Source organism: Haemaphysalis longicornis, unplaced genomic scaffold (assembly GCF_048455015.1).
Source record: "Haemaphysalis longicornis isolate Haplotype H1 unplaced genomic scaffold, Haemaphysalis longicornis Haplotype H1 scaffold_147, whole genome shotgun sequence".
In the NCBI taxonomy this organism is placed as follows: Eukaryota; Metazoa; Arthropoda; class Arachnida; order Ixodida; family Ixodidae; genus Haemaphysalis; species Haemaphysalis longicornis.
In genome coordinates this window covers 604932-631043 of record NW_027526253.1, presented here as the reverse complement: position 1 = coordinate 631043, position 26112 = coordinate 604932, and the positions used below count along the sequence as shown (strand labels likewise).

Genomic DNA, 26112 nt, shown 5'->3' with positions numbered 1-26112 from the left:
TTCAAAAGTACACTCAAATTTGCACGTTTGACACGCGAAGTACCATGCGAAACACTTTAGTGCAGAGTATAATGTACATAATTGAGCAGTTTCGATGGACCTAAACCTGAGTTCAGCACTGTAGGGTCTGCTGCATTCAAGCCCCTTTGCAAGGCATCATTAGCCACTAAGATACCACAAAGCTGCTCGAAACCAGTTTTTTTTGCCTCAGACTGCTTTTACTACCCTACGAGAAACAGCAGCCGCGTTAAGGCCTCATGAAATTTTCACGAAGATGGCATCATAGACAGCTGGACCAAACACCATCAAAAGTTCACTATGTAGGCCACCTTACTTTTAATTTCCAAAATCAAGTCTTAAATTAGAACGGTCCGCGACCGTTCTAATTTAAGGTGCGTTCAAAGTAGCTGAGAATGAACCCGAACCGAAAGACTTTCCGTCTTCGTTCACTCCTTGACTCGGAGCTGTTTGGGTTCAGTTTGCCGGCAAATGAAGCAGCTCGCGAACCACACTTCCGTTTTCGCCTTCCCGAAGGCCTGTTCCGGGAGGAAGCGGACCCCGCCGTGGTGCGCGCCTTCCGGTCGTACCTGGGCATCGTGGGCTCTCCGGCCTCGGGATTCGAGGAGTTCGCCGTGGCCGTGAACGAATACATCCAGAGGCCGCCCTTCAACATCGTCAACGCTGCCGACACCATCGGGGGCCGGAAGAAGGTGCGACCCCCCTCGACCAAGTTGCTTTCGCTTTTGTTTGAGTGTGCAGCTGGAAGTTTTTGCACAATGTACCCCGTCTGAAACGAGCAACAAACCGAGATAACTACGTGTTCGGGCCAGACTATGTTTAAATGTTGATCGCACACACACACACACACATACACACACAGATATATATATATATATATATATATATATATATATATATATATATATATATATATATATATATATATATATATATATAAATATATATATCTATTCTGATTCGCTATATGCATAGCGAGGGCCTCTGTTCTGGCAGTCTTGGTGCCATAGGGAGCTTAAGAGGGTTCAACGCTGGTTGACCACTCTCGACATGTCGTAGACACTCGAGTCACGGCGCGGGGATTAAAAAGAAGGTCCTCTTCACCCCGAGAAGTCACAGTGGCGCTGGCTACCACCGCCAAGCACAGGAAAAAAATTACATTGATATAAATACCCCAGAAAGCGGGAGGGGGGTGGGGGGGGGGGAATCGCCCCGCCGGTAGCGTAGTGGTTATCGCACCAGACCGGTATCCTGGAGGTCGTGGGTTCGGATCCCACCTGGCGGGCATTTTTTCTCCGCTTTCTTTCTTTCCAAATTCTTTATCTGTTTCAATGACCTATTTCAACCTCCCCTTTGCTCTCCGAGGTTTCCTTGACTGCCAACCCTTATTTCTGTCTTATATATATATATATATATATATATATATATATATATATATATATATATATTTAGATCAGCTGCTGGACACATCCGAAAAAAGATCGTTTTAAAGCGAAGCTTTCTATGCCTCCCTGATTGTGATGGCGACGTTGCCCCAAAACGCACTGCACGAAAGCCAACTTTCTTTGACGATGATGGTGATCGTAGGGGAAGTGAAAGATTGTTGAAAGGCGAAGCTTCCTCTGGTCGAAAGCCAATGAGTTCAAAGTCCAAATTCAAAGACAAAATCCAAATCGTTACGTCCAAAACGGTTTGTAGGAAACCCAACTTACACCATGGGTGTCTACAAAGGCACGTCGAGCGCCTCGAAAGAAAAAAAACGCTTCTCGTGCTCGCAATCGAACCTGGATACCTCGCGTTGTGACGCCGACGTCTATCCTATCCTGTCCGACGTCTATCCTGTCGCGCTATTCGGACATGGTCGGAGCCGTTCGGATTTTAAACTTTGACTCAGATTGCGTTGTAGAAAGCTTCGTGTTTTAACCATCTTTTCTGTTAAGGAAGGGGCTGTGATGAACATTTCTTTCGGAAAACAATTTGTGACTGGAAAAGCGCGTGCTGATCTCTGAAGTAATGATGCTCCAGTGAAAACGAAGTTGAAGGCGATGGTGATAGTCCCGGAAAGCGAGGTTCCGTTCCCTCGTAGGTACAAGCCCGGCACTTCCTGCACGCACCCCGCGCCGTCTAGTGGTTCGCTTCCAACACTGCTTATATTGTTTTGAGAAACGTTAGAGAAGTTTAGATTCTTTGTCTCAGTATCCGACTGGGTAGAAACAAGGGCTCTGACGTGGACGTCCTGAGTTCGAGCCCCATCAGAACTAAAAGGTTTGCAAGGGGGATTTTTTTATTATTACTTATTGTGCATTATTTTCGCGAGCAAGGGTGGTTTGGTGCATTATAAGTAGGTTTAGAGGTGGGGTGCGGCGTATCAACACGTTTAATTAACGTTCTGCATCGCACCGGAGGTGCGGGGCTTGTACGCATCACGGAACGGAATATCACTCCGGGGAAATCCGGTGTAATGTGACCGTGCAATTAAGCGAACTGCTAACTGGCTCCAAAATGAAGGAAGCCGATGACGTCACATGAGCAGGCAATTACGGCACGCCTGGTCAGCCGGACGAGCAGGCAACACGACGAAGTGAGCTCGTTCACAACCGCTATTTGCGGGCTTTCCCACAGCATCAGCCTTTATGCGGCAGTGCATGCTTTATGTATGTATTTATTGTACAATAGAAATAAAGGAAGGTCCACCAACAGGCGTAAATTGTTTCGCCTAGGGGCGGACACCGGAACGCCTGCTGGTGTAGGGGAGGTGGGATAGGGAGGAAAGAGTACATAGGCATTGGGGGATAGGGTAGAGGGCTTACATAAATATATAACACGTGGGCAAGAATAAGAAGGGACATATATACAACGTTAGGGGAAGAAAAAAAAACACTAGACATATAAATAAATATCAAAATACAGGACGCGAAGGTGTAGCAAAAAGGACACCTGCACACATACACACGCACACACACATACACACACAGGAAAGCTACACTAGCAGCTACACTTCACTGCAACCGGGACAGTTATGTGAAGTTGTAGCGTAGTGCGCTGTGGAGCCCAGAAGCACCCAGGCATGCTCCCAGGGCCTCGAGCACTTTGTCCCGCTCCTTGCACTGCCTGGGGGCCAAAGCAGTTCCTCGAGCGGCCGCACCCATCGGAGCACGGCCAGAAGCTCCGCCCGCCCTGCCGCAAACTTGGGGCACCCGTACAGTACATGCGGCAGGGACTGCACGGGCGCTCGGCAGTGAGTGCAGGAGGGACCGGCCACCCGCCCCAGACCTCCTTGTTCCGCTCTCGTCCACGCGCCCCCCACGCGGAGGCGCAGGACGCCCGAGCGCAGTCGACGAGGCAGGCGTGATGCCCGCACAGGCGGCAGACCTCCTCCGACACGCAGCCGCGGGTCTGGGTGCCTGGTGCGGAGGTGTCGCTGGATGAGCAGGCGGGCGTTGTCCGCTGCCGCCTGGGCCACCATGTCCGAGGGAGGCAGCGCGTGTGCCCCGGCGACCATCTCGTCCGCCCGCTCGTTTCCGTCCAGCCCGATGTGGGCGGCGACCCACTGCAGGCACAGCCGAGTGCCCCGGTCCGCCAGCTGCGCCGATTTCTCCCGGATGCACCAACAGGGAGTGCGAGTCGCCGTCCTGTAGACGCGCTAGGGCCACCCGGGAGTCGCACAGCAGGGCACAGCGCTCGGGCAAGGGCTCTACCTCTAGCAGCAGGTCCAGGCCCAGTCCGACACCCACCAGCTCAGCTGTGGCCGAAGATGAGGCATAGGGCAGCCTGCCCATAGGGCAGATGAGGCATAGCCGCGCCTGCCGGGTGGCCTCACCCAGCACGGCGGCCGCTGCGGCCGACCCCTGCTGCTGCCGCACCGAGCCGTCCGTGTAAACAAGGGCGCGGCTTTCTAGGCCGCCCAAGGCGGCGCCCCGTGTCAGCTGCAGTTGTCCGCAGGGGGGCGTCCGCCGCTTGCTGCGCAGACCTGGGATGTCCAGCCTCACGTCAGCTGTCAGAGCAGGAGCCGGGCCACCAGGTCGCGCATCCACGGGGGCCACCACCTCTTCGTAGAGCGCGAGCATGCGCCCCATGTGCGAGCGGTGGTGGCCCCTCAGTCGCTGCAGCAGCGGGCCGCCCCCCTCGGCGCACCGCAGCCGGTCAATTGGACCAAGCGCCCGATGGTCAGCCGTCATCTCGAGGGTCCACGCCCCCGCCTTGGCCAGCGTCTTCTCGCACGGCGAGCTCTGGGGCAGGCCGAGGCAAGCGCGGACCCCCTTGCGGTGATCCCTTTCCAGCTGCCGCCAGGTCGGTTTCCGCAGGTTCACCAGCGACAGCGCATACATGAGGAGACCCACAGCGGAGGCATTGTACAGCCGGAGAGCCGTCCGCTGCGAGCAGCCGCTGTCCCGGGCCACCATCTTGTGCACTGCCGTGGTGGCCACCTGCGCCCTGGCTCGGAGCTCCTTGGCTGCCTGCCGGACGTTCAGCCGGTGGTCCAGGGTGAGCCCCAGGTACCGCACCCTCGTCTTCCACTGGAGCTCCTCACCATCGATGGTCAGGCGCCGGGTCCATGCACGGGCGGCGGTGTCTGGATGCACCAGCATGACAAATTTGTCGCCGACAGCCGTAGGCCGACGCCCGCCAGCTTGGCCCGGACTGCATCCATGGCCGCCTGCAGTTGCCGCACAATGGCTCGGCCCTGACCCAGAGGGAAGTCAAAATTTTTAACACGAAAGTGTTTAATGACCGGGTACACCAAGACCTGACCGGCGTCATATCCGTCACGGAAATGACGTCGCCAGAAGAGGTTCCATTGACGCGGCTGCGCGTGGATTCGAGCCACGAACTCTCTCGCCGCAACAGGAGGTACACAGAGCTCTGCCCACTGCGCTACGAATTGATTGATTGATTGTAGGGTTTAACGCGCCGACGCAACGCAGGCGATGAGGCGCGCCGTAGTGGAGGGCTCAGGATTAGTTTTGACCACCTGGGAATCTTTAACGTGCGCCGAAATCTCGTGCACACGGGCGTTTTTGCTTTTCGCCTCCATCAGAAAAGCGGCCGCCGCGGCCGGGAATCGAACCCGCGACCTCGTGCTCAGCAGCGCAACGCCTTAGTGCGCTACGAATTCAAGAGCAAATAAGTCTACGAACGCGCCTAATATCTATCGCACTACTTTCTTCATTCAGATGCCGTCTTGAAAATGATGCCGTCTAGGAGAAGTAAAGCGAAGTAGTTCATCATGACACTAATGAGCGCCGACAGTTGACGCCTCGATGCCAGCGTCTTCGTGTACGTGGGACGCTGGTGAATTGAGACACCCTCCGCCACCTACTGCTTTCGGTTTCAATTCCGTTTCGTTCGCATGGTTTTCAAGGAGCTGTGGTTTCAGTCGCGTGAATCCAGTACCTAACATTGATGCGTCTAGCAGTGCCAAACCGACGTAATATGAATAGCAATGTGCAAGTTTGTATGGATGCACAATAAATGCTCCTGTGAAGGGACATTTCACTTTCGGGTTTTGCCAATTCTTATGAAAGAAGCATCAACCACATTTTTTTTTTATATTTCCAGTCGTGTCTTATAGCCACGACGTATGGCATTTTCACGAAATTTTCAGTGAACGCAATAACCTCGTTGTTCCTTTTGCGCACAAGTGACACTAACTATGGCGCATTGTTTTTGTTTTGCCTCAGCTTCTTTTTTTTCCCCTCCGGGTGCATCTAAAACGCGCGCCACTACAATGCAGATCCCATCGGAAGGGGCCTACCTGTACGACGCCGTGATGGTGTACGCGAGGGCCCTCAACGCGTGCCTAGCGCACGGCGGTGACTTGCGCAACGGAAAGCACCTCTTCGAGCACATGCGGGGACGATCCTACCAAAGTGCGTATACGGTGACATCGCAAAAATAGGCTCAAAGGGGCCGTGATGACAAAACGTTAAAAAGACTGTATTTTCCCGAGAATAATACCAATTTTATCGCAAACAGTGTCAGACAAATAGGGATATATTAACGAAAGCAGATGCGGCAGTGGCAACTTCCAAGCCACTTTCCACTGACTCCTCTGTGACGTCATAGAATATTGTTCGCGTAATCGGCGGCAGCCGACCTATAGGCCACTAGGACTGTGCGACGAACCTCTAGTTCCGTTTGGTCGTATAGCTTGAGTGCTAACACAACGCTTCGTTTTTAGTGCTGGGGCGGTATTCCCGTGTTTTGTCCCTTTTGTGCCCCTTTCAAAATTGTCCCTTTTGAGCGAGCCCTGATTGGCTAAAATCAAACAACCGGAAGTGACGTAACGCAAGCGCAACTGCCAACGCCCACTGCTTAACCGGAAGTACGTCACGATGAAAGGGACTCAAAAGGGACAGTTACGAGAATACCGCCCCTGGCCTCTATTTCAACAGCGGAGCTGTTGTTACTCGCCGTAAGTTCGCCGTTTCAGGAAAAAAATACTAAGAAAATGGCGAGCGCTCGTGAGCGCATGCCTCGCGGCGACCGCCAAGAGCCCCCGCAGCCAGCGCAGCCGCTGTAGCAAAAAAAAAAGAAGAAAAAACCTCATCGCTGTCGTCAAGCGCTACTGCTCATGTAAAAAAAAAACAAAAAAAAAACAGTGCTAATGCTAAAGATGAAAATAGGGCTAAAGTTGAAAAGACACCCTGATTGGCAGAGGTCACCGCGGCCCCCGCATTCGCATTCTCTAGACGCCATTATGGATATGTGGAGACAGGGCTACGAGTGTGCCGATCCTTCCCGAGACGACTTGCAGATCCCGCCACCGCATGCCTCGAGTCGATGACAGAGAGCTGGTAGAAGTCTATACAATGCTGAGGATGACTTTGCATCCACCACTCGCCGCGAAGAAGACGGCGACTTCTTCGATGCATATGTGACGACAATTACTAGCACCGCAACTAGGCAAATACCGTAATTACCCGATTCTAACGCGCACCTTTTTTCCGGAAAAATAGGTCGAAAAATCGCATGCGCGTTAGAATCGGATACGAAACCGAAACTGCCGAAACAACGGAAATTTCGTCTCGCCCATCGCCATCTCAAGATGGCGCCAAAGCTTTTAGCAACAATTTTTCGGACGCAGGAAGCATAGACGCCCAGGCTTTTCTATCGGCGTTCACACAAATCGTCAAATCGTTCCACTTGCGCACTTGATAACAGCAATGGCAGCAGCGGCTCTCGCGCGTTCAAAACGAGTGGTCGGCTGAAGCGTGCGCCTCTGGAGAAGTTCGCAGGATGGGCGTGCGAGGCGTGGGCCACGATCCCATCGACCATGGTTGAACGTTCGTTATGAAGTGTGGCATCGCGAACGCGCTGGACGGCACCAAGGACGAGATGTTGTGGTCAGCGGAGAGCGACGAGGAGGGAGATGGGTGAGATTACTTCGAGAAATAAATCGCCCGTTTATCTCGCATTTGTTTTCCTTGCTCACAAAGTTCCGTGCGCGTTACAATCGGAAGTGCAAGTTTTTTCGGTTTTTTTGCCAGGAAAATAGGGTGCGCGTTAGAATCGGGTAATTACGGTAAGCGATGATACTGAAACTTAACTATGTGAACGGCAATGTTCACCTACAACAGCTTCGCCATTCGGGGAGTGCAAGCTGCCCTGAATATTGGGGCTCTTCGATTTACAGTCCAGGAGTCACCGCGGACTCCCCGAGAAGCAGTCCGGCATTCGATTTTCCCATGCATTCCTACGGCTTCGGGGAATCCTCGGACTACCCGCGGGCTGTCCGCGGTGAGTCCGAGACGGTACATCGAAGAGCCCCATTGTTGTCACTCCTGCCTATATTTCGTCACCGTAGCGCGAAATTTGAAAGTTAAACAAAGTTGTATTTATTTTTATTTATGGCACTTCTAATTTCAACGCGCGAAAACAGGACCAACGGCAAAAGCAGCTTGTTTTGTAGAACAATTCCTCTAGAAACGTGGTCAGAAAAGGGCTATACGAGCGATCGAATGGTACACGAACGGAGCAATCTGAGCCGGGATTCACGACTTCCAATGCTCTGAGCATATCCGAAATGCAATGGTGGGGCTGAGTATATTGACTATGCGCGGCGACCACACTTCCTTAATGCAAATAACTTGCGTTCTTTTGGTGCATTTGTGAAAACGGTTCGCGCGCATTAAATGCAATTCTGAGCTTGCATTTCCCTGTTTGCGTCCTCTTTGATTTGCTGCAGTCGGTGCAGGCATGACATATAGATAACAGGCGTTCGACTTCAAATAAAGATTTGTGCACACAAAAAAAAGCCGTAGCCTTTTTTTTTGTATAAATTTAGGTTCGATAACTAGATACATTAATTCGATCATGTCCAAAGAACAGCGCTCGCTCTCGCCCACAAAAAAAATCACGCCATATCCACGGAATGAATGATGATAAGTGGGGCGAAGCTCGAGAGGGGGAGATCATCGGTAAGCGTAACTCACCCGTGAAAGTTCGCCCATTACATCATTAAGAAAGACGTAAGACTGTGTGCGTACATTGTACAAATCAACTTTTATTTTCGGAGTCAATGCTCCCGGGCCCAGACCTGGTGAAAGACCCCGCGCCATCGAGGACTACCCCGCACCTCCACCACAATTTGTCACGTAGGATGGGACACAACAGTAAAGAAAGAACTTTTATTTAGGGCGAACTTGTGCCCGAACAAGGCGAGAGGAAATGAGCAAAGGTCCTTGCGTCTCGTTCGATCTCCGAGAACGACTGCCTGCGTTCGTGGCGTGATCTCTTGCGTGATCTCCCCCTCGCAGTGCACGTGCGCTCGCGCCTCCGTTGGCGAACACAGACAAGCTCGCGCTCCCGGTGCCGAGTTTGCGCTGCCGGTTGCAGCCGGTTCTTGGGCGTGCAACGCGGCCCACTTTGCGACATCTCCGAAAGCATGCGGCGGTCACGTACCACGAGACACAAGGGATGGACAGACCCATGACTTAAGGAGCTTCGCCCCTAAAAAAAATCCCGGGCCATCATCAATAACGTGAAGCCGGGTGAAGGGCGAAGCATGCAGTGCATGAGTGTATTCTTGGCACCCTGGCGTTTTTGCCAACGGAGATGAAACCGTTGGGGGGTAGAGGTATACAGGTTTGCTGTAAAAGTATCGTGTGTTTGAAGCACGAAGCTGTCTAGCGCGAGGCGTAAACGAGTGTCCCGGTGTTTTAGTACCGTGACTACATCATGACGAACGACGATTACGACTACGACGACGAGAGACGCCAATAGCCCCAGCCCCTAATATGAGGACCTGAATCCTTTCTGCTCTGCGCTTTTTTCACAACTTTACGCCTTTGCACAATTCTCGATGAATGGTGGTCCTGAAGCAGCAGTCTAGAGCAGTGTTGTACACATTCCTCCAAAATAGGAACGAAAGCTCGTTCCTCGTTCCTTGTCAATTTTGAAACGAGTTCCCGTTACAAGTTCATTTATTGCGAAAGGAACGCGTTCCAGTTCCACTTCGAAAATTGGAACGTTTCGTTACATTATCGTTACAAATAGGTTTTTAAATTAAAATATAGTGTAAAATAATCCTGGGTCGAAGTTAAGTGAGACATTTAAAACTCACATCGAACTACGTATATTATACGAATGTTTACACCACCGGCAGCAGATTATCTGGAGATAAAGATAATCAAAAGAAACGCTCCTAGGCGAATTTTTTCAGGGAGCACCGGACAAACTCCAGACGGATCGAGGACATTTCGGTGCAGGATATTTGGGTGTGGAAATTTCGGTGTACGGACATATCAGTGTACCGACATATCGGTGTACGGGCGTTTCGGTGCACGCACATTTCGGTGTACGGACATTTCGGTGTACGGACACTTCTGCGACCAAATTATCCGGTGCTTGCCTGTTTGCGACAGCCGTTATATTATTATTTCCGCTTAACGTGGGTTATCGACAACAATCTGGAGCAGTGAATTTATTTTTTTTATTGATGCCACATTCGATCTTTGCCAAGTATTTTTAGAAATTCTACATTTATATATGTTTGCTTAATACCTCTTCCTGGGGGACACCTGTTATTCAGCCGATTTAATTCTTTAGCACACGTTTTTTTTTTCATTTATGACAGGTTGTTAATTTCTAAGACAATTACCCGTGTTTAGGATGGTCTACCACCTCTTTTGTATTTTTTTTAATTACACACCCTCAAATTACATAAATTACATGCACACTCTCAATATCCAAAAAGTAACAAACATTAGCTAGCCCCCCAGAATGAAGAAAACCTTATGAAGAGTGTTACGTAGGCTGGGCTGCCTTGCTACAATGAATTCGCGAACGCTGGTCTAGGATATTGTCGGGGAGGAAATACGGGCCTTTTGGAAAACAGCCGCAGCTTCTAATGTCCTAAATGCTGATTAAGCGGTTACCGGTTGTGCATACAAATTCCACCCATTGTGTTCGGGACTACCAACCTTCGTTTAATGTTTACAAGCCTACATTTACGAAATTTTAATTTTTTGTTCTAGCGCCCACACCCCTCCCACCTCCCGCCTGTACGCTCGAATCTCGACCAGATTTCTTTTTCAGCCATAATATTTTCGGTTTCCCCTGAAAATCCTACTGGCGTGGTGGAGTTCAAGGTCTCCGAACTCCGAAGCGTCACCGCAGTGATTTGTTTTTTTATTTAGAACATAGGAGGCTTTTGCAGGAATTGGCTGATACATTCAGAACAATGACATAGCAGACTTCGCGTTTAAAACAGATAAAAAGCTTTACTTTCACCATGGGCGCACAAAACCTCTGTAATGTGACACAAAAAGCCACTCAAAAAGCCGCTGAGAACACAATGGCCACTATCGTTTGCTGGCTACGCTTTTCCGCGCGTCGCGGTCATATCGACGGCGCCCCTACTCCAGTAATCGCTCTTTCTGCGCCTTCCGTCGCCCCCTTGGGAATTAACTCATCAAGTGCCGCATATCATGGACACCCCAGATATACATCGCTTCCTCCCATTATAAGGAGAAAAAAAAATGAATAGGCTAGTGTGACGAGAGCGGCAACAGTCGTCTTCAAGTTTTCGAAGTCCAGTCAACGCAATGGTGAAGCACAAGTGACACCCCTCTCTCGCTCTACTTAGGGGGATGATTGCCGGTGGGGCTCAGCTTTGCCCTCCCCTATGTAACGCCACCGTAAGTGCGATGGTTGGTTTGTTAGTTTTAAGTAGAACTGACACCGAATGCAACGAAGGCGAGATTGATTGAGAGAATAATTAAAACGAAATGCACACGCGCCTAATCGACCTCGTTTTCCTGTTGTCTTTTCGCGGAAGTTTTGCTGGGGGGGGGGGGGGGCGAGGGGAGGAATAGACTAAAAGCCGCAGCGTCTTGCACCGTTGGGTGAAGTGAAAGGAAAGCGCTTTGATAACACTTTAAATATTAGGGTTGTTCACATAAATGTTAAAATAACAAAAAACTGGTTAAACGGATCCAAATTAACCCCGTTATTTTTTACCATCTGCTACAGAAATTTGGTTTCACGTGGCAATGCTCCGCCAGGGTTCAGCGTTCGTTTCCACGAGCGGCGGCGCAAGCACAAGTCTCGAACGTAAAATCATATCAAGTCACGAAATTACAATATTAAAGCTAAAATGTTCAAAGAATGCCTGGGACATCCAATCACTCAAAATGTCTGGGCCAAGACGTCGTGCACCAAAATGTCCGTGCACAGAAATGTCCACACCGAAACGTCCTGGACCGAAATGTCTGACACCGAAATATCCGGATCCCGTTTAGCAGTCCGTCCGTTTCGTTGGCTGCGTTGTTACCGGGTTAAGCCCGTTCTACATGGAGCGAATTTCGCCTGCGAATCCGCTGGAACGAACATTCGCACTTGCGAAATTCGCAATGCCTGGAATTGTCGTCTACATGGGGCCTGCGAACGCCGCGATTTTCACATTTCAGATGCGCCTTGTTTGCAGACTGAATTAAGTTTGCCACCAGCAAAGGTTGTTGTGATTTTAACAAGGGTGGTTTTATTTTACTTTCTTGGCAAGTTGTTTCTGCCTGGTTTGCGGTGAATATAAGTTTATTTGCGGTTTTATATAAGAATCCCCAATTCTTTATCAATATACGCACACACAGCAGAGAAGACAAACGTTTTGGTGTGCCCACGCTTTTGTCGCGCTCACACAAGCAACGCCATCTGGTTTCCAAGCGTGGAAGTGGTGCCGAGCTGTGCTGCTATTGGCCGCAGGTCCGGCCCCTCTACGGCGCACACGCCGCACGAGCGGCGTTTGCTCGACCGCTTCAAATGTTTGGCACTTTGCCGCAGCAACGAAAAAAGGTGGTTTTGCCGCACGAGCGGCGCCGCATCAGCGAATTCGCAGGCGAAATCGCTCCATGTAGTACGGGCTTTAACCGGGACCAGTCTGCTCCTGAGCGCGTGGAAGGGCGAGTAGGAAGGGTGCGGAGGCACGGACATGGCGAAGGCAGGCCCGCGGAACTAATCCCCCTACCGCGGCGAATGCCCAAGTGCCCAGCCGGGTCCGTGTTAACCCAGTAACAACGCATACGACAGAACGGACGGACTGCTAAAACTCTCTATTCTTTCCCCGCCAGGGAACAATTTTATCGGCCAGACGCGCATTCTGGCCTCCCCAGACAAACGATGAAGGGTGAAAAGCATTCTCGCGGCTAAGGTATTCACCCGTCGAACGCCGCGTAAGCAACCAGCATGAAAGCAAGCACAAGCTGCGGCCCGCTGCGCGGTTATTCTTCTGCGTTTGACCTTCGGGGAAGCACGTACGGCTGAAGGGGGGGGGGGCAAACTGACTAACTTATAGGAAGAGAAACGCAGTAGCGCTTTGTGGATTTTTGTACTCGAGCCTTGGCATCAAAACCAGCCCAATCCTAGCGATGTAACGGCAGGAACGCCGTTACTGCCGTTCCTTCGAAAACGTAACGAGTTACCGTTACAGTTCCACCGACCCTTAATGGAACGGTGGCGTTCCTCCGTTCCTCCAAAAAGGAACTAGTTCCAGGAACGCCGTTCCGTACAACACTGGTCTAGAGCTACAAGCCTGCTCTTCAAACCAGTCTATCCCAGTCACTCGACTTGTATACTGTCTGCCGAGAACCACTTCATTTGCTGAACAGCCTCCAGCTTAGCTTAAAGTCGACGTACACATGCAAACATGCGACGTGAATGCGGATGTCCTCCTCCTCGGGAGCACATATCCAGTTTTTAAAGCGAAACTTTCTATCCTTCACTGATGGCGACTTGCCCCGTAACCAAAACGCATTGCACAAAAGACAACTTTACGCAGTGGGAGGCCACATGATGGTGGTGGGTTTCCACAAAGGCACACCTAGCGTCACTAAATAAGCTACGCGTACCGCCACTTCGTGCACCCGGAAGCGTGTGGGGGCCATTTTGTTTCTGGCTTGCATTGTTCCCATCTCTCCAAACAAAACTGCCGCCGATTGTGACGGGCAGGCGTCCGCGCAGCAGAGAGAGAGAGAGAGAGAGAGAGAGAGAGAGAGAGAGAGAGAGAGAGGGAGGGAGGGAGGGAGGGAGGGAGGGAGGGAGGGATGGATGGAGGGAGGGAGAGAAAGAGGGAGGGAGGGGGAGAGAGAGAAGGCTCTTTAACGAAAAAGGAGAGAGGTTTGCCAACGTTTACAGTCGCCTACATGCTTCCCTGCTGTGGGTTGTGGATGGGGGAAGAAAAGGCCCAAGATAGAGCTGGTCAGGGAAGAAAAAGAAAAAAAACTGTTGTGGACTTGGCGCGATAACGGACTTGCACGCATTTGGTTTTTGGTCTGAGCTTGGGCCACATTATTTACAATTTTGAAATTAGGCCGATGTCATCCAAATAAGAGAACAAACTCCGTAGAGCTTGTCACTGCTTCGAGGGGCAAATCCATGGTCCTAAAATAATCCTGAGAGTTATTGGACCCCGTTCTAGACGTTCAATGTTTTCAAGGAAGTGTGATCGCGGTTCCATGTAGGCGGCACATTCTAATAAAATGTGTTCAACTGTTTCGACACAAACACAATCATAACAGTGCGGATTTGGCGTCGCTCCAAGACGAAATAGGTTACTATTTATGTATGATGAGTTCAGCCGTAGACGATGGTGTAACGTTTCCAGGTTACGAGTAAGCGGTCTCGGGAGTCTCGACTTAAATTCTGGGTCAATAGTGTGCAAATAGCAGCGAGTATTTTGCAAGTTGCTCAATAGTGAAGTGTAGACATTTTGTTCTGTACAGTACTGCACTGTGCAGCGCCATTCAAGATGCAGGGTATACCTTTTGGTGGAAAGTAGTAAACCGACGTCATGTGGTGTGCTTTTCTTAGAGGCGCACCGGTAGAGTCGTGTATATAAGTTACTATACTCGGTGACAACTTAAGAACGGCACCGGAAGTTGCCGCTGTGCCCTATCACCGTAGCCGGATGTTTCGCCGCGCGGCGCAAGTAGGGCGTACTGGGAATATTTTGAACATGGCGTGAGCCGTTCCCGTGATTTTTTGGACTTAATATGCTTATAAACGACTCTAGTGACGACAAACAAACTGCGTGAGACAAGGCAGACGATATCACGCATTCATAGCAAACCCCTTTCAAAACGCGCGCGCACTGACGTCACGGGTCCGGCGCTTTGTCGGAGTGATACACTACATGAGGTGGTGACGTTCTTGAGATGTAACCGAGTATATATACACCCGCTTAGGGGCCTGCCTTCTGGTTGACCCTACTCTTACCAGCGCAGGTGCCATGGGATACATGGTTCGCATGGACCACAACGGCGACGCTGAAGGCAATTACACCCTCATTGCTCGGAAGGGGAATGGGCAGAAGGATGGAGCTTTTGGCCTGTTCCCCGTCGGGGTGTTCGAGCTGTCCGGCAACGGCTCTGAGCTGCCGGTGAGCAACATGGGCCGCATAGCTTCGATCGATGTATTGCTGAATCGGTCGGTCAGTCGAATGATTAGTCAATGTATCGACCAGTCTAGTACCACTGGATAAGATATATAGTGCCGTCAATGAGGCACGCAATTGAGCAACAGCGGCCATTTTGGTGTTTATCAGTGTTGCCGGATTTCCGCTTCAGGGGCCTCACCGCTAGTTTTGACGAGCTCATTAGCAAACAACACTGCCGAAGACGCAGCAACACGGCACCTGAGGAGACACTTCTGCAGCTGAAATGCTGCGAAGTGCGTTATCTTTGATTCACGTTCGGAACGACGCCAGTCGCGCGTAGCCGCAGAGCAGGGATGCCAAACTGAGACTGCAACAGGTGACCGACAGAAAATGCATAATCAACAAAATGGCGGTGCCCGTGAACCGTCGCAGTGTAAACAAATGTCACGTGATGCGAACTGACCAATGATCAAGGCGGCGGCACGGAACAATAGGCTAAAAGAGTGCCGATACTCTGTGCCGCGATCTATTCACACTAGACCAGTCCACCAACCGGTACATACCCAGCTTTCTCGCTCAAAATTCCGACCTCTCAGGAACCTAGCAAAACCACTTCACGAAAGCGATATTTGGCATAAAGCAAGGAGTCAACGTGAACATCAAAATACTAAAAGAAGATTCCAGGATTATGAATATTTTGTGTGTAATTCTATGTCAAATCTTACTCCCCATGCATTTCTATGGGACGGTTTCCATGGCTCAGGAACCTAGTCGCGCAATGTGCGAGACTTGAAACTGCGCACAAAGCAAGCTTTCTCCCCCAATGTTAGCTGCGCAAAATAACTTTACATTTCGCTGAAGAATTGCGGAGTAATCGCTGCTGAAAGGACTGCCATGAGCGGGAAAGCTGCACATGAGTAAATCAGGCGTCGTTTATAGTGCTGTAATTGTAAATGATAAGGAAAGCAGCGGTACGCGTCAAAAACCAACCAGGCGAAGAAGCTAGCGAAATTAAGCACTGGAGCTGATTTTTGCGAGGTCATAACTCCGCTTTTTAATTTTCTCGCGTTTTTCCTACTTTTAGATTCTGAACCTGTTCGACACCATCGACTGGATCAATGGGATGCCGCCAAAAGACGAACCGCCGTGCGGCTTCAGCGGAGAGAAATGCATACGTGAGCTGTAATCAAATATTGCTCGCATGTCGCGACGGACGTTCCCGACATTCCAACAAAAAGCTTTCTGGGTTCGAAGATGAAGGTGTGTGGCGCAAATAGGGTTAACGCACAGAAAACCCTCACAGGGCAAAGCGTGTGCTTTGTCGCATGCGTGCACATTTTTCTCAATGGAACAGCCTATTCCACATTCCAGTCCTGCTCGGCATAACTGCGAACGTCGTTATACAGCTCTTTATAGCTGCTAGGCTGCGCGTAAGGCTCGGAAGTTGATTACAATGCAATTCTGTGGCGGTATCTCATTTTCATATAGATATTTTTGCGCTTTTACAGAAATGGGACGTATAAAACTGGCGAAGCTTACACTATAAGTCGCGCAGGGCTTGAACCATGGTGAAGCTGCAGGATTTATTTCTACGTGAGAACTGAAAGACACGTCATTACGCATTTGTACAAGTTTTAAATTGTTTATTTACACGTTCCGTCGTCACTTTGCTCTGTGCTAGTAGCAGTCATCGTCATATGCATCTATATATCGTCGTGTTTTTCAGGCCAAGCATTACAGGTGCGGCGGCGCTTTATACGACAGCTGGGGCGCAGCGGCAGCGCGCACGTGCACGACGCATGCGCTGTGTGTCTGGAGTCGCGTCGAGGTTCCGTGGAGCAGTTGTTGCGCCAGCTGCGGCATTGTTGGTTGCTAGGCCACGCGAAGCGCTCCTCTGGGCTTTCGCCAGTTTTTTGTTTGTTTGTTTGTTTGTTTTTGCTAAAACCACTGCGCGTGCCGTGGACTCTGGGCAGTCGCTAGAAGTCACGTGCGCACGTGCGCTCGGTATTTCGTTGACATTTTTAACGAATTATAGGCCTGGCTTCTCAGACCGTTGCCGCAACTGCCGTAATAACTTTGAAGAATGACGTCATTCCACCTCTCAGCCAACCGAACTGCGTGATATGCCGTTTCTTTAAGTCCATAGATCACGATATGGCCTTTGCGTCAGTAGTCTGTAGTCTACTGTAGTGGTCTGTAGTATTCAGTAGTCAGTAGTCTGAACATAGCCTTACGCGTTATGCCCCACACATTACGGCCAGATACAACAGCTCCGCTGTTAATAATGTTCCCCTACACCAACCCTGCCCTCACACCCCCCCGCCACTTATGCATAGCTGGTTTTCCCCAACTTTTTTTCCCCCAACGCACGCTCGCTGTGAAGTTCGGAAGATACTTGGAGGCGTGTCCTGCGGTGTCCTCGTGCTCCTGTCGATCTGTGGATTTGCGGCGTACCGGTGAGTCGCGCTCGTACAGCCCACCACCACCATCATCATCATGATCACCACCACCACCAACACCAACAACAACAACGGTGTTTGAAAATTTGAAAACTCTGTCGAACATGGGGCTGCCGGATTTCCCGCGAAATAACCCGCAACCTATGCAATAATACGGGCGCAGTATTTTTTGGCGCTAAACGGATGGCAGTGACGAGCCAGTATCGTAGTGCACTGCTGCTGTCGTATAAAAGTATGTTTAACAAAACAAGATAGACAGATGAGAGCTCTTTGTTAGAGAGGAAAACACAGAGAGGACGCCAACAGAAGTTCGCCGTCATGCTACGCTGCGGAGAAGGGAAATGAAGTGTGACGTATTTGCACGATTCTAACGAGCACCTTTTTTCGCTAGAAATAGCCTTCAAATCTGTTTGCGCGTTATGATTGGGCTCAAAACCAAAATCGGCTTCAAAAGCGGCTGGCGGCAGCATCCCGAAATCCAAATCAACCCAGCATAAGCAATCCGTCAGCATCACAAGCGTAAATTTTTGCGTACCAATCCTGCCCATTCTCCAATGGCGACTACGAAGGTGAAGGCGCTTAGAATAGCAAACGCTTTCAATGAGTCCCGGCTACACATTCAATGTCGGAAAAATCTGGATAAACAAGTTTATTGCACGAGAGATTTTTGCTGCCACAGTTGCATGCGTCAAGTGCCTTCTGCCTGGTTTTATGACTTGTACATCTGAGGGGTACAATCGGCGTCAGATTATTTTGGAGGATGCTATACGTACTACGTAACGAAGTCCCACCGGAAATTGCTATATGCACTACCGATATAGCGCTATCTATGAGGCGCTGTCAGAAACAGTTTCTTTTTATGTTGTCACTAGTGTCGCTGGATAAAGTTACAGAGTATCGGCACTCTTTTCTCCTATTGTTCCGTGCCGCCGCCATGATCATTTGTCAGTTCGCATCACGGGACATTTGTTTACACCGCGACGGTTCATGGCATAGAGATAATGCCGTTTTGATGTTTATGCGTTTTAGTCTGTCAACTCTGGAAGCCTTAGCTTCTGCTCCCTGCTCTGCGGCTGCGCGCGACTGACATCGTTCCGAACGCGAATCAAAGATAACGCCTGTAACGGCATTTCGGTGGCAGAAGTGCGTACGAAGATGCCGTTTCGCTGCATCTTTGGCAGTGTTGTTAACAAACCACCCGGTCGAAGTTAGCGGCGAGGCCGTATAGGAACGGCAATCTTGCAACAGTGATAAACACCAAAATGGCCGCCGTTGCTGGCTTGCGTGCCTCAGTGGCGATACTCTGATACCTTATATAGTGACACTATACTCGGTGAAAACTTAAGAACGGCACCGGAAGTTGCCGCTGTGCCTTATCACCGTAGCCGGATGTTTCTCCGCGCGGCGCAAGTAGGGCGTTACTGGGAATATTTTGAACATGGCGTGAGCCGTTCCCGTGATTCTTTGGACTTAATATGCTTATAAACGACTCCAGTGACGACAAACAAACTGCGTGAGACAAGGCAGACGATATCACGCATTCATAGAAAACCCCTTCATAGAAAACCGCGCGCACTGACGTCACGGATCCGGCGCTTTGGCGGAGTGATACACTACATGAGGTGGTGCCATTCTTGAGTTGTAACCGAGTATAGTTGTCCTTTGCCACGAGCTTGGTGGCGGGCTGACGGGACCTTCGTACGCACTGCACCGTACTTAGTTTCCGTCTGGACAATGTTTGCGCTGTAGACTTGGGTCACATGCTCATCAAGAACAAGGCAGGGGAGGGAACGATACTTCCCAGCGATCATTGCGGTGAAACAGCGCGCAAAAGCGGGACACCAGAGAAGAAGACAACAACCCGAGCGCTGACTATCAACTGGCTATCAACGGCTCCAGTCGTCTTCTTCTCTTGTGTCCCGATTTTGCGCGCTGTTTCACCGCAATGAATCTCTTCCAACTGGACCCGTTCTCGACTCTTTTGTTCCTAGCGAAACCCGCGCCGCAGCCGCCGCGATAGGCATTTCACTGCGCAGCCACGGATTGAATTTTTTGCCGCTGTCATTTCGTCCGTCAGGTGCCTCTGCCCTCTCCTTCGCCGTCACAGCTGCGAAGGTTTGCAGTCGGCCTTGGTTATCAGTGTGACATTATCTGATCGCTCGTCCGCGCTTGCCGAATTGGGGGCGTTTCGCCGCCTATATATGTTCTTGCTCCATGGTCGTTGCGTGCAGTCGTCTTGGGTACGTTTAAGTTTCGTGGTAGTGCCGCGTTTCCGCTACCCTGCACATCAACCAGTCCATCTACCCTGCGCATCCTGCGCCATGGCCGTCGACCTGACCCTCAACACCGTACTGCGGCATCGAACCGACCTCGACATGGACCTGCAGGAAAACCGACTGGCGTCTTTTGCGCAGTGGCCATTGACGGGCAACATCAAGTGCACGCCGGAAAAGATGGCGGAGGCAGGCTTCTACCACTGCCCGACCGAGAACGAGCCGGACCTCGCACGCTGCTACGTGTGCTTCAAGGAAATGTTCCGCTGGGAGCCCGACGACGACCCGGTCGAGCAGCACTCGCGTTCCACCGGCTCCGCCCTCGTTCAACACTGCGCCTTCGTTCAACTGGGCAAGAAGGAGCGCGACATGACGCGCCTCGATTACATGACGCTGCAGTTCGAGCGCGCCATGAACAGACCACGCAAGCTGTACGAAGTGCGTGAGGCTGAAATCCAGAGACAGCTGCGTGAGGCGAGGCACGAACTGGACGAGGTGCGGAGGAACGTGCGCTGATGGCCGCGCACAACGAACCCTAAGCTACGCTTGTTCAGTGGCTCTAGGGTCTTTTATTCAGTTTTATCTAGTGACGCTAACGGACCAATGACATTTCAGTGTTGCGTGCTTTTCGTGACCTACCGTTGGAACTTCGCCGCTTTCATGTCACTGGCTACTTTATAATTAATCTCTTGTTTCTGCCGAAATTGCGCGTGTTTACAATAAAAAGTTGGACAAACTCGAACTGTCTATTCAGTTTGAATTGTGGTATGTTGCCCACCTTCTGGGCAACAGCTATTACCATGCCACATAAGATGCCCGTTATTGTGCTCAAGTATGTGGCCTCTTAGGCGGTCACATGCTGATAATATAGTTCCGTGTTATCTTCATTCACTCATGCAACTCGTCCGTGCTCGTGATGAGCATGCAGAGTGTGATGCTTAGCATAATAAAAATCGGAACATGGCTACTCAGTTGGACTTAGAATATGTCTACTCGTGAATGCCTAAATAAATAATCAAACCGTTAACTTAAAACAAGCTGAAAGAAAAAAAGCACCCCTCCCCCCACCGTAAAATAAAAAGAAGACAAGATGACTCGGGTAACTGTTTTACATGGTTTGCAGGTTATTCAAAAGTAAGTTTGAATGCAAAAGGTCGAAGACAGGCTGTTGTTTCTAACACTTGCAAGAAGACATCAACAATGGTATTGTTTTACAATATAAAGTGAGTTTTTATTACACCACGTCCTCAGCTTTAGTTGGTGTTGTCCTTTGTGGGTTACCTGCAAAACCACAGCACAAAAAATATACAGGGCAAAGCTCGGTACTTTTCTTCTGTTTATTTTCATTTTGTGTCAATTTTTTTTTGTCCTGTGGCACAGTTCAATTCTCGTAATCAACTTTCTTGAAAAACTTATTGAGCACAATTTTCTATACCAGGCATTATTACACGAAATGGCTGCGCAATACTTTTTTTTTGCGTGAATATAAATGTGGCTAACAAATCTATTCACTACTCTGAAGCCGGCTGTTTTCATTGCCAGTCAGAAGCAATGGGGCCAGATGCCGCTGGTGCATAACTTCGCACGACCACACCATGTGAAGTGTTGTCCAATTTTCTTGCAAATCGCTTGAAGCCGCACAGGAGCCACAGCACATGTGGTGACTTTAATAATCTTTGCCTCAGCCTTATGAATGGACGTGAATTTTCTCCTCCTTAGTTAAAACTGATTTCTTTTTCCTTCTTTTGCGAGGTGCTTGTACAGGTGCCGTCAAAAGTAATTGAAGCACGGGAGCTGTGACCGAGCCGCATAGGAGCGCCGTGTAGCTGCACCGGCTATAAACAACAGGAGCAGAACACGCATGCGCGCCTGCCGACGGCGTTGCCCATCTATACTTCTCAACCCACTTATTTTAAAGCTGCTTCGAGCGTTATTCGCACCATACTGGTCTCAGCGATGGCGCTGATAGCAGAGGCGGTATCTAGAAGCGTCGCTCACACTTTCAGCGCAGAAGAGCTGCTGGAGAGGCGCCGCAATCGCAGGGATCTGAAGTGATGATTTTTCTTTTCTAATATTTTGAGGTACGTCTGCTATCAGCGCCATCGCCGATACCAATATTCTGCGAACAGCGCTCGAAACCGCGTTAAAAGAAGTGGGTTAAGAAAGAGTGGCTATCGACGTCGGTAGGCACGCATGCGTGTTCTGCTCCTGTAGTTTACCGCCTGTGCAGCTGCACGGCGCTTCTATGCAGTTCGGCCACAGCTCCCGTGCTCCAGTTACTTCTGACGGCACCTGTACAGTGTCGTTGAGACTAAGGTCGCTGTGCAACGCCACCCCGTTACAAAGGGGAACCCGCTAAGCATCATCATCGCGCGATTTCCGGTGGGACTTCCCGTCGTAGTTCATATATATCATCGTACAATTTTGGGGGGAATTTTCCCAAGTAAATTTACCTCCGCGTTAAAATCGGGGGCGCGTCAGAATCGTGCAAACACGGTATTTATAGCGTTAAAAACAGTAGTGGGGAAAAAAACAAGTATTTAGATATAGTATCCCGTTTTACGGCATCTAGCAAAACGATTACTGAAGGTTACTGGTGAACGGCTGCAATGTTGTAGCTATGGCAATGTCCTCGAGGTGCGCGCTTAGAGGAGGGCGAGTGTCGGGATCCATTAGGCTTAGTGTGAATGATCCACAGTGGAGACCTTTAGCCTTCTGCTGAAAACGGCGCTTTGGTCTGGTAAAAGCGGATCACTCTAGTAATATAGGTTCAAAGGTTTCCGAGCAACAACTGTGGCAATATAGGCTTGAAGTCTATTCGACGTAAGTATGAGTTTGCGAACGCTGCGTGAAAGGCGCTGTGTATACGGAACAAAAATTACGAATAATGCAATGTGACCCGTTTAATTGAAGAAATATAACGAGATTCACATCAACCATGTAATGTAACTGATAACGTGGAGTACGCTTCGTGGAATGCGGCGGGTAACGGGGTAGTACAGTTTGATGTGTCTGGTTGAATTGAACAGAGAAGAGAAAACAACGTGTAACGTAAATCCATTTAGTGTAAAGCTCTTCAACGTAATTTACTCTCGTGGCAATGAAACGAATCCATGCAGTACATGTGATGTAGCGCATGCGCGCACGTTTGGTGCCTTCCTTTTCAGGTACTGGGCCCACGAGCAGGCGCTGGACAGGCTTCTCTGGAAGGTCGATTTCCACGATATACAGATGGGCGGAGGAGGCACGCACGCGGTTGCCGTCAAGGTGCCCAGCTCTGCCGTACGTGCGTTCCTTATAGCTCGGCGATCTTGACACCAAAAAGCTAGAAGAGAACGTCCGTAAACTATGTGTACAGTAGAATCAAACCATTCCATGACCCCCCTTAACGACATAGGGGTGAGGCAGAAGTTAGGTGCAAAGGTACAAGGTGATTTTGTTTCTTTAAGGCGTTGACAGCTGTTATCCGAATGAAAGACATTTATTAGGTGCGGAGTATATCTTAGGACCGCACAATGTCCGTCCGCGCCCGTGCTCATAGCATTTGCAATCGCAAAAAGTCACACGCACCGGCAGGATTCGAGCCTGTGTCTGGTGTACCAGACATGAGTTAGTGTCAGTTGCCTTACCCATTGGGCTCCGACCCTGAGTTAGTAACCGGGAGTCAAACGGCTTACTCCCTCGCCTGTAACGGTGCGGGGCACCTTAGGACCTCCCAATGTCCGTCCGCGTACATCCGTGCGCACACAACCATCGAGTGAAAATTAAGCGAAATTCGATTTGAGCCGGGAGTTGCAGTTTCATTTAGGGAATAATTTAGGTGCAACTCACGGCTCAAATCGAATGACAGTAGGGGCGCAAATCGGATGTCACTCGGGGCGCAACTTGCATGTCATTTCGAGTCCCCGTACTCCGCACTCTCGCCATCATCCACGGAGTGGAGGTGCTGCCTTTTTTTTTTTTTGACTCCGCTGATCTTGGAAATGGCGCCCATTCATAACTAGAATTCACTCAAAACGCATATGCGTATAAGCTTCAGGTCTAAATTATGCTTGGATATTGCTAATGGTACCTATTTAAAGCGAAGCTGTCTATGTCTCACTGACGGCGTATGTCGCGTCAAAATACGCTGCAGTAAAGCCAGCTACCTCTGAAAATTATTATGATCGTGAGTGAAGTGAAGTGAAAAAAAAGCGCTTCCCGTGGTGGGAATCGAACCCGGGTCCCTCGCGTTATGAAGCCGACGTCTCTCCGATCGCGACATCCCGACACAACCGATCGGCGCAGTTCGGATTCAGAGAGGAGTGCATGGACTTGCAAAATTAGACAGAAAATTACGCCCACCTCCCCTCGCGGGAACCCTGGTGTGATGCGACGCTGAAGGGGGTTCCATTGGCGTCGCATCAAGCAATCGTCGGGTACGGCAAGAGAGCAAGCGCAAGCGCAAGCGCGGACGACCGTCGACTGAGAGACCGGACGGAGCACGGCACTCCGCTTCTATGCGCAGCGCGCCCGAAGGAGAGGAGACAGCGGACAGAGAGAGTACTGCACATGCGCACAGTGCGCAGCCGCGCGCAGCGCGACCGCATATGTTGGGAGAGAGCGTTCGTTATCGGAGAGAGGAGAGGAGGCGAGCGGAGGAGAGACGCAGCTGTGCGGACGCGAATAACGGACGCACGCAGGACAGGGCCGCCGGCAAGAGATGCTCCTCTCAGCGTCGCATCTAAAAACCTAGCATCCCTGCGTCTAACAGCGATGGTTGTTGAACGCGAATCTTTCTTCGTGCGAAATCAAATGGTGAAAGGTCAAAGCAAAAGCCGCTTCAATCAAAAGTCCAAACTGGGTGCGAGTCAAAGCCAAAGTTCAACAAGTCAAAGTCCAACCTATAACTGCGAGTCAAATTCCAAACCCAGATGACAACCAAAGAATCCCGCACGAGAAAGCCTCGCGTTCAACCGTCGTCGTCGTTAGACGGAGGAGTGCATGATTTTAAGCTAACCTGTTCAAGATGCGCATCCAAGTGATGAGATGTATATAAGCATGAGGTCCAAACTAATGTTTTGAAGGGCGTGTGACTTTGGTGGTGACGGCGCACTAATATGACACACCCCTAGACGTTTTCTTGCCAACGCATCGCGCTATAGGACACATCACACTTCAAAATACGTGCAGCCTCAAGAGTGTTTTGTTCGTAGACAAAAAATACACGGGACCCTGGCCATATACACTTCGCTTAGCATATCGAGGAGCCATCCTGTCCTATAGGTGCGGATAGCCAGCGAAGATGTGAGGTGCCGAGCTACTCGTTCTACACCCTCCGTCTCTCGTTCTTTCTTCGTGCTGAACCTACTGCGCCTTGATGGCCGGCGATGTCCACGTGGTCGCCGGTTGGCTGTGCACGTGTTCGTGGCGGGCCTTCAAGCTTTCGTTTTTCATATGTTCACGTGGTCATCTGCATAAAAGTCGATAGGGTGACGCACCCTCTGATGTTGAGTGAAACGTTATCGGCTGTGTAGCGTTCATTTTATTGTTGGCTGGTGTTTCTTTCCTGCAGCTTTCGGCTTGCTCCCACCTCCTTCCTGAGCACAGACACCACAAAAAATACGAACAGCTTCGCCGCAAAAAAAATTTAGTAGACGTGCAACCCTTTGAGAAAGTAGTCAAGCACTTGAAGTGCGATTTTAAATATTTCGAGATAGCAGGCAAGGAAGTTGGATAGGAGGCAAACGAGCCGGCGTTCGTGGCACGTTACACATACAGTCTACGTATGGTCCATCTCCCCCCTTACCCCTCCCCCCAGCATGGACATGATCCACGCGTGAAAACGCGTGCAAAACGTAGGTACGGGCCCGGGACAGATGGCCACAAAATTCTACCTAGCAAGTCACTGGTCTTGCTATTTTGGCCAATCCCTCGCAACTGAATTTTTCCAGTGACGCCGAAAAGTACAAACCGAGATGAATTTGTCTTCCGTGTGTCTTGGACCTTTTAACAAACCGTAAAGATTATCTGCTCGATTTATACAGCGGGCATGCAGAACAAAATCGAAGATGGGTTTGGTACCTGCAACAGATGTAATGCTTACAGAAATGTAATGCTAACATAAAATTTCAAAGGCATTCTACGGCTAAAAATTCTGGGCCGTCTCCACTAACGTAAAATCTGGCGAGGGGCGGATGTATTCAAAGATTGTAAGTCCCTCTCTTGCCACACGGCGTGCGCTGATTGGGCGCCGAAAAAGTGCCGGTGGGAGGAGCAATCGCGCGCTTGCTGAGGCGGTGGCGCCCTCTCTTGCGTTTAACGGGATTTAAGCAATTGCATAAAGAACTAGCCGTAAGTTGTTTTCGTGTCACACGCCGCAGCATGCTAAGAAATACGCTTTACAGGAGAAAACCTGGCGTTTGAAACCAATTTTGAGACGGAATTTAAGAATTTTTGGTTATTAAATGCTGATTACTCCTGTATTTCAAATTAGTTTAAATCATGTTAG

At 50.1% G+C, this 26112-nt stretch overlaps 1 protein-coding gene across 1 annotated transcript in view; it reads left to right on the top strand.

Moving 5' to 3' along the window:
- Positions 1–534: 534 nt before the first annotated feature.
- Positions 535–26112, top strand: part of LOC144165690 (guanylate cyclase 32E-like) — a gene marked incomplete at its 5' end in the record, with an annotated part of 54410 nt that continues 28832 nt past the window's right edge. Inside the window, 7 exons of the mRNA XM_077695498.1 lie at positions 535–710; positions 5753–5888; positions 14739–14893; positions 15975–16065; positions 19645–20117; positions 20746–20756; positions 22790–22904. Coding sequence (XP_077551624.1) covers positions 535–710; positions 5753–5888; positions 14739–14893; positions 15975–16065; positions 19645–20117; positions 20746–20756; positions 22790–22904 — 1157 coding nt within the window. The remainder of the gene's footprint in view (positions 711–5752; positions 5889–14738; positions 14894–15974; positions 16066–19644; positions 20118–20745; positions 20757–22789; positions 22905–26112) is intronic.